General features: G+C 43.5%; 1 protein-coding gene across 1 annotated transcript; it reads right to left on the bottom strand.

Annotated features, from left to right (window-relative positions):
* Positions 1 to 2,713: 2,713 nt before the first annotated feature.
* On the bottom strand, positions 2,714 to 7,982 carry LOC119346774 (DNA polymerase alpha catalytic subunit-like; the record flags this gene model as incomplete). The annotated part of the gene is made up of 15 exons (XM_037615940.1): positions 7,559 to 7,982; positions 6,975 to 7,142; positions 6,806 to 6,889; positions 6,649 to 6,723; positions 6,514 to 6,578; positions 6,319 to 6,409; positions 6,000 to 6,185; positions 5,516 to 5,679; positions 5,305 to 5,419; positions 4,895 to 5,074; positions 4,708 to 4,821; positions 4,481 to 4,600; positions 4,048 to 4,368; positions 3,840 to 3,932; positions 2,714 to 3,037 (listed from the first exon to the last, which is right to left on the bottom strand). Coding segments are annotated over exons 1-15 (2,517 nt in total), but the record flags the coding sequence as incomplete, so codon positions are not given.
* Positions 7,983 to 7,988: the final 6 nt, after the last annotated feature.

Below are 7,988 nucleotides of genomic sequence, written 5' to 3'. Positions count from 1 at the left end.
ACGGAGGATGCCGACAGGCTGTCCGCCACCCGGTCTGAGGTGGAGAGCGCCATGAATCACAGGCGTCGCCGGACAGTTCTTCGTGACGCGTGTTTCTCCCCGGAGGCGTTAAATGCCTTTGATGCGGGAAACGCGCACCTCCGTGCTGCTCAAGATGGTTTAACCAGAGCCATGGAGCAGTATGTAAAGGACATACGGGTAAGTAATTTTAATAGTTATATATGCTAGTAGCCCCCGAGACTTAAAATAGTTAAAATAACTGATTTAAGGATCATTTATTATGCAGGATCTTACGGAGAAGAATACCCACCTGTCCCAGGAGCTCCAAGAGTGCAAGGCCCAACTTGAGGCCGCACTAGCCACCACAGGGGGAGCCACAGAGACCCCCGCTGGTAATACGTACTTCGAAAAGATAAGTAGTTAACAAAGTGTGGCGTGTACGTAAATCTGACAATAATATTGCAGAGGGCGCCGGACTAGATCCGGACAAGCAACAGCTACTGCGTCAGCTAAAGGCCGGCGAGAGAGTGCTTATGAAGGTGCAGCAGGAGAGAAACAAGCTCCAAGATGCCCACACCCAGCTAGGAGAAGAGCTGAAAGGTGTTCGGGCCCAGCTGTCTGGCTCCGTGAAGGAGAATCAGCGGCTTCGTCGCGGCATTTATAGTAAGTGCTTGAGCAAATTCCTTTGAAAAGAAGAATTTAGCGAGGAAGTCGATTGACAGAAATGTGTCTTTAGGTGTGCTCACAGGTCGCCCTGCGGAGGAAATGCCTGGTTCAACGGGTGACCAACTTCCCGAGCTGGTGCAACTGCTCGAACGTGTTCGGCAGGCGATGAGTGGCGTCGTTCAGGCTGTATGGCCATCCGTCTCCCTACCCAAGGGCCTTGGAGGGCTTGCTGAGAAGCTTTAGGGAGCACAGTGACGCCTCCGTCTGTGGAAGATATCGGCCTGCCGTCAGGGCGCCAGGGAGGCCTGGGCCATGGTGAAGACGCGGTACCCGAAGGCTGACCCAAACCACATGGCCGAGGTCGGACCTGCGGGGCCTGATGGGAAGGAGATCCCTGTGAGCTTGATGTACGGCCAAGTAGAACTGGCCGCGAAATATTCCCAACAGGACTGTAAATTAGACAGCCTGTTAGATGGGATTGAAGAGGAGTACAATCAGTCAGTTTGACAATGTAATTTGAAATTACATGTAAAATGCCTTCTAGCCGGATTGTAGATCGTTTGTCTTTGCGGACCTTTTCGCTTCAACCTCGGGACCCAACAGTCCGAAGTGTGTCCGAATACCCTTACGGTTATAGAAGAACCAGGGCATGCGTGGAGACAAGGCGTCGGGGTCATAATTGCTTTATCAGACAAGTGCCCAACTAGCTATGTTATATTACATGGTTAGTAAGAAACATCTTCCAGGGAGAATAGTTCCGTTAAGGGTTCCTTTCCCTGGGAGGCATGCCCTAAAGTGCATGTCCGGACTGTGAAACTAGCAGAAAAAGCATCTGGGGGCAAATAAATAAGTAAGTAATAAATCATATTTCAAGTCACCGACCGAATATTCTCTTAAGAACGCTAGCTTTCGGCTTCACCCAGTCTGAGGTACACATCCGGCTGACCCAGCAGTAACAATCGCAGAGGTGCTCCCTTTACCTCCTAGCCAAACAATCGGGAACGTAGGGGTAAGCACAGGAGCCAGGCAACCAAGCTTGGCCAAAACTTAAGTCATATCGATGCATATAATGGTGAATAAAAGGTACATGCGGAAGTATGACACATGTGTTGGGCATGAAGCCCGTATAATTAAGCTTCTGTTAAAGAAGCCCCCAGGTATAATGAGTGCTAGGAGCACATCAAGTGTGTGCGAACAATGCGCAAATTAGCCTATCCAAGGTATTGGAAAAAAAAGTGGGAAGAAGGAGGGGGACAAGAGACAGTGAAAATGTAAAAAGGTGGACGGAGGAGTGAGACGAACTCTGAGTCCGGCGTTAGGCGTAGAATCTTCAGAGACGGGCTGCGTTCCATGGGTTCAGCTCGAGTCGGTTGTCAGATGCGTTGCGTAGATGGTATGCTCCGCCGGTTAGGACTTGGTCGATGATGAAGGGACCTTCCCACTTGGGCTTAAGTTTGTCCTTTTTCTTGTCCGGCAGGCGTAGAACAAGTTCGCCAACATTGTAAGCTTTGGCCCGTACTTCTCTGCTTTGATATCTTCGAGCCTGCTGTTGATAAAATGCGGAACGAGCTTTTGCCACGTCCCGCTCCTCCTCTAAGGCGTCCAAACTGTCTTGTCGATCCAGCTCGGCTTCTCTTTCTTCGTACATGCGCACGCGAGGTGAGTCATGAATTATATCGCAGGGCAGAACTGCCTCTGCGCCGTACACCATAAAAAATGGTGTGAATCCGGTAGTTCGGTTTGGCGTGGTCCGCAGCCCCCAGAATACAAAGTCGAGCTCCTCTACCCAGTGCTTGTTAGATTCCTTGAGGAACCGCACTAGTCTGGGTTTAATGCCGCTCATGATTAGACCATTTGCTCGCTCGACTTGACCGTTAGTTTGGGGGTGATAGACTGAAGCGTAGTCGAGCTTGATGCCCATATTTTTGCACCAGAGTTTAACCTCGTCGGCCGTGAAATTCGTGTCGTTGTCAGTGATGATGCTGTGGGGGACGCCAAAACGGTGTACTACCCCGGATATAAAATCTATCACAGGTCCAGATTCTGCCGTTTTAACCGGCTTGGCTTCGATCCATTTGATGAATTTGTCCATCATGACCAATAAGTATTTGTGCTTGTGGGTTCCCCCTTTAAGGGGTCCAACCATTTCAAGCCCCCAGAGCGCGAACGACCAGGTGATGGGTATAGTTTTGAGGGCGGTGGGTGGCATGTGGCTCTGATTAGCAAAGAGCTGGCAACCGACGCATCGTTGGACTAAGTCCTGAGCATCTGCCCGGGCTGTCGGCCAATAAAGTCCTGAGCATCTGCCCGGGCTGTCGGCCAATAAAGTCCTGAGCCATGATTTAACCATTCTTCTCCTCTCCACCAAGCTCTGTAGCAACTGTGTTGTTAGCCATGATTGCAAACACATGTTAGAACAAAATTATGCCCTGACAATAAGCCGCATTTCAATCAATAACTGAAGTGCAAAGAAAAGTAAAGACAGAGCCTTTTGTATCGCGGCTGATCACTGGCATCTATAAAGAAGCCAATGAGTTTGATTGCAGAACTTGCTGGAGCACTAATATATTAGAAATATTGGGTGTTGATCATGTATTACTTGTACAACAAAATGAACAGAAGAATATATGTCTCAGTGGTCTATTCCAAAACCAAGGTTTGTCAATTCTCACAGCATTTCAAATTGGTGGCGAGGGGAGTACAATTTTGGTCCAGCTTAGTTACAAAGACTGGATAATAGTACTCCCTTGGTCCTGTGACGTTTTGGTAGTTCAATTTGAAATACCAAAACGTCATATATTTAGGAATGGAGCAAGTAGCTTGTAAGCTAGAATCACACTGAACAAGTTTACAAAATTCCAATGTCCAAACCAAAAGCATGAACAGGAGTGGTGGCCAAGCAGGAATAGCATATTTTATTTCTGTAACTACAACTCTGAATATTAATAACAAGTTACTCAGAAAAATGAGCTGAAAGCAAACTTTTTATTGGTTATATTGTTGGTGGCAAAGTTCCAAAGCAATATGGGTCCTACCCATAGGGTATCCCACCTATGGCATGTCAGTATGTTGTTACCCTGCTAGCGGCTCAAAAATTTGCAAAAGAGTGTTTCTCATTCCCCCAAGTAAAGAAAAACTCCATATCCGAATAAAGCATATATGTACGTAAGTACCTCAGGTAAAACACCAGTAGCCTTTGAATTTGGCAGGTTAGGGAGATTGCCATCAGAAGAACGCTCAACAGTGGTGAAGCAGATATTGAATTCCTGAGTGGAGAAGAGAATAAAAGAAACAGTGAATATATATCAAGGGCATCGCTTAACAGTTGACTCATGGAGAATAAGCCAGAACTTAACGAATCTGTGAAAAATAATGACTCGCCTGAATTATTGAAGGATAAAGACTGTTGAAGTCCAGAAGTAGAATATACTTGTCGTATAGACCTTTTTTAGGCTCCAAAACCAAACCACCAGCATATGAAGGGCCTTTTCTTGCTTTACCTTGATCACCATTATGCACCTCATCATCAATGGAAGGATCAGCAGCACCATCAGCAGCATTTCCACCTTCGGTATCAGCATTAAGCTTTCGTTTTGCAGAGTTCAGCTCCTTATTGCGTGCAGCAAACTTATCTGGTATAATGAATTTTTTTGCATGGAATGAATGCAACAGTAGATATTCTACCCTCTGAGCTCTAGCACCCTGCGTCCATTTCATGTGAAAGATCATGTCAACATAACATTGCTTTTTGTCTTTTTCCAAAGGAGACTGCATTTTTGCAGATGTACTTTGCATAAAAATAATGATGGTATACCTGGAGAGTTTTTCCCCACAGATTACCACTAATATTTGTCAGTTGGCGTGTGAGCGGGAGAACACTCAAGTGGAACATGAGCTCCAAAGAAAGCCATGCATCAGTCTCACCGTACTCAACCTAGATGAGGATGATAAATTGGTAAAGTTTGCTTCAGTTCATAATTCTTAAGACATGGCATTCTCTTGAAAGAAGTAAACATGATTTTTGAATTCAAAGAAACCAACCAGCTTTAGAAGTGTTCCCGATGATTGGAACATTGGAGGTATATCATGTGGCGAAACCTCTCTTCTGTCTTTTTTCAATTGAGTCTCTGCAAGTTGTGTCAGAGAATAACTCACCTGTGTAAAACATATAGGTTAGAGTTGTGAGTTTGGTTTTGATATTGCACCAAACAATTAAAATGCTGGTTACCTCCCGCAGAAGATCACGAGAGCATAAGTAGGTATCACAGAGGAGACGGCCAGCAATACAGGACATAATTCCTGGACTTGCCCCAGAACCATATAGTGTGTTTCCTTTGGTAAGCCTGGGCATTACTGATCTTCTAAGGCGACCAATTTTGGACCACATGCTGCTTGGTACTTTGCAGGTCTAGCAGAAAAAGGGCAGAGGTATATTTCTTATTTGATTGAATTAAAACATGATTAGACATTAGTAAAATCATAGTGTAAGTTCTCTAACGTGTTGCTGACCACTTCGTCCAGAACATTGAAATTAAAACATCAACAGAACCCTTTCCATCTACTTCAAGGAGAACATGGAGCTACTAGTACAGGTTCCATAGAGGTACCAAAATTAACCAGAAATATAATAATAAAAACCTGAGCACGGTGCAGAAGGACATCCAGGTCGAATCCCGAAATGTTGTGCCCCACAAGTACATCACAATCAAGTTTACTAAGCTCAATCATCAAGCGATTTAACAAAGCACGTTCACTGAAAATGGAATAAAAAAGATTAATAAATGCAAAGATGAGAACTTGGATTTGTTCAAAGTAACATGTAAAATGCATACGCGACAACAGTACCCACCTGCTCTCTAGTGCCAGCACATTGCTACCAGCCTTCTGGTTCCTATCAGAAGCTTCTTTGGTGAGGCCTATAGGAAATATGCTGCCTTCAAGCTTGCGCATAACAGTAAAATGGCTGATCGTTCCCCGTTTCTGCCAATCTTCAGAACGCATTGGAGTATCAATCTGAAATGACCCCAAAAGGCAAACAACATTTAATTGGTAGAAAGTGTCTCTGGCTTATAAAATAATCTCACAAATATGTAAACTCGATAATTGTTTCAGATAAACCCAAAGTGCATCAGTTTGTCTAAAAAAGAACTGCTTCATATATTCAGAGACATGGAAGGTTCAATTGCTTGATACATCATGCCAAAGTATGTCAGCTTTTCTAGAAAATCTTGTCCAGAAGAAAAGGATAATCATTTACCTGATACCTAAACTGCTTTATTATGTACAAACAAAAACTAGAATAAAATACTTCGACCCAAGATTAGCATGCTTACTTTTACTTGGTGACAGCATATGACTGATGCTGACACAATCTCATGCACGTTGTGTTTCTCATTTATGATAGTTTTAAGATTAACAGCCGCAACTACAACTGGGGGGACTTCCAGTGTGGTACTTGTCATCAAAACAGAAATGTCTTTTGGGGAGTCGACTGTAACTTCAAATTTACACCAGCTGACCTGTGGAAATGCCAAAAAACATCAGCACCAATATAATGCAACAAAGAATTAGGTAGGAGCCATAAGAGTATCAAATAACTTGGATATAAAACACAGGCTGGAATGAGAGGACAGCATGAAGTCAAGGCTATACCCGCTGAGTAGATGGACATGCCACAAATTTAGAAATCGATAGCCATGAAGGACCCTTGATCTTTCTTTTGATGAGAAACAGTTCAAGTGCACTGAAAAGGTACAATGGTTACTGTGTGTGAGGAAAGGATTTGGCACGGGGTACAGCACTGGAATTGTTGTGTAAAGCATGGGTCCCACATTTTATGGTTCATACCTATTGTTTGTCCCAAGTAACGCATGGAAATGTTCACCTCTGAGGTCGGCTGGTACCGCAGGATCCTACGAAAACGCATATGATACAAGGAAAAAAGAAAATATGAAACAGAAGATCCATTGTTCAAGAACATACCTTATATGGGTAATTGATTTTCAGGACATACTGCTCACCGATTGGTACATCGGTCCTCTCAAATGCATAGTTCCTCTAAGGCATGCCAAATATGAACAATTAGCATAGACAAGGATATTACAGGGGTTGAAGTTACAGGATGGTTCCACCTACAAACCTTGACTGGAGTCATCACAAAATTTGAAACATTGAGGTCAGACAACTTCTCAGCTACTTCAATCTTTAGTCCAGATGACAACTCCTGGGAAAAAGATATGTAGTGTGCATATAAGATTAATATGTTGCAATGAGCATTAAGCTTAGTATGAAAATAATCAATCTCTCACATGTAAAGTTGCTCGAAGTGATGGCGAAGCATCAGAACTTGTGGAGTTCTTCTCTATCCTTGATATTGTGTCCCTTGGGAATACTGAACTGCTTGGGATTGCATATATGCACCTTTGCATATTTTTTACAACAACACAACAACTATGGAACCGCTTGCCTATTACAACCTAGAAAGAAAAGCAGGTGGTCAAAAAAGTGTTGTGTATAACCTAGAGCTGCAAACATGTAATAGCTGATAATCCAATAGAACATGTAATTATTCAACAAAGTTGATACCTATTTCTGAAATACTTGACCATGGCAAATATTTGGAGCTTCAAAAAAATATTGACTACTTTATGGAAGTAATGATCAGTGCCTCTATGGAATACATTCATTCATTCAGATACTAAAATACATAAAGTACCACATAATTTATATATATCAGCTATCCTACTAAGCTAAAGAATCACTTAGTTTGGTGCTGGTGAAATATTGTGTGAACAAAACAAAGCACATTAACAGATGCCAGCAACTAACATGTCTCTTATAGGGATTATTCACCACAATACTTCAATAGAAACTTAGTACAAATGATATTTACCTTTCCAAACAAATAAACTGTGCCTGAATTAATACCGAAGGGCTCCTCATATGCATCCAGCACATAGAACGGCAGTGCTCCATCCTTCAGCTCAAACTCCGAGCTTTCATCTACATCGGTGTTACCATTAACAGACACCTCTCCCTCGCCTCCTGCATTCTCCCCCTCCCCACATATCTTCATCCAACCTGCTGTTGCACTCAACATATCACCATTCCTGGTGCCCTCTGCCTTAATCTTAGCGTTTAAACGGTGCACCTTCTCTATCTTCACCTCCCCATTAGCTTCCAGCTTCAGTTCCTCCGAGCTCTTATTCTCATCAACCAATTCAGGACTAGAACCTGGAGCTGCTTCTAATTTGGGTTGCATTTCCACATCAGGCTTCAATTCCACCTCTGGCTGTAATTCCACCTCCATATCGTTTCCATGG

Source organism: Triticum dicoccoides, unplaced genomic scaffold (assembly GCF_002162155.2).
Source record: "Triticum dicoccoides isolate Atlit2015 ecotype Zavitan unplaced genomic scaffold, WEW_v2.0 scaffold5035, whole genome shotgun sequence".
NCBI lineage: Eukaryota > Viridiplantae > Streptophyta > Magnoliopsida > Poales > Poaceae > Triticum > Triticum dicoccoides.
This window is presented reverse-complemented; position numbering and strand designations above follow the sequence as displayed.